General features: G+C 41.2%; 1 protein-coding gene across 1 annotated transcript in view; it reads right to left on the minus strand.

Moving 5' to 3' along the window:
• The window catches only part of EMH_0019120 (uncharacterized protein), a gene marked incomplete at both ends in the record, with an annotated part of 17,130 nt that overhangs the window by 12,315 nt on the left and 4,240 nt on the right, over positions 1-575 (minus strand). Inside the window, 1 exon segment of the mRNA XM_013501300.1 lies at positions 7-144. Within this exon segment, the coding sequence (XP_013356754.1) occupies positions 7-144 (138 nt within the window).

Genomic DNA, 575 nt, shown 5'->3' on the forward strand with positions numbered 1-575 from the left:
GCTTACCACTGCTGGTTGCTCGTGTTGCTGCTGCTTGTTGCTGCTGCTGCTTGCTGCTGCTGCTGCTGCTGCTGCAGCAATCGATAACGGAGCAGCAGAAACTGCGCTGCAGCAAAACGCCTCATTCCTGCCCCCCCTGCCCCCCTGCAGCAGCAACAGCAGCAACAATGTAATAGCAGCAGCAGACCACTGGTGACATAAACAAACCGTCCTGCTGCACTGTCTCTCTCTTTCTGTCTCTCTCTGTCTCTTTTTCTCTCTTTCTTTCTTTTTCTCTCTTTCTGTCTCTCTCTTTCTTTGTCTCTCTCTGTCTCTGTCTCCTTTTGTCTCTCTTTCTGTCTCTCTTTCTCTGTCTCCTTTTGTCTCTCTTTCTGTCTCTCTCTCTCTCTCTCTTTGTCTCTGTTTTTTTCTGTCTCTGTCTTTCTGTTTCTCTGTCTTTCTCTTTTTCTTTCTCACTGTTTCTGTCTCTTTTTGTCTCTCTTTTTGTCTCTCTTTTTGTTTTTCCTTCTACATATATATATATATATATATATATATATATATATATATATATATATATATATATATATATATAT

The sequence above is a fragment of the Eimeria mitis genome, genomic scaffold, assembly GCF_000499745.2.
Source record: "Eimeria mitis Houghton genomic scaffold, Emh_scaff665, whole genome shotgun sequence".
NCBI lineage: Eukaryota > Apicomplexa > Conoidasida > Eucoccidiorida > Eimeriidae > Eimeria > Eimeria mitis.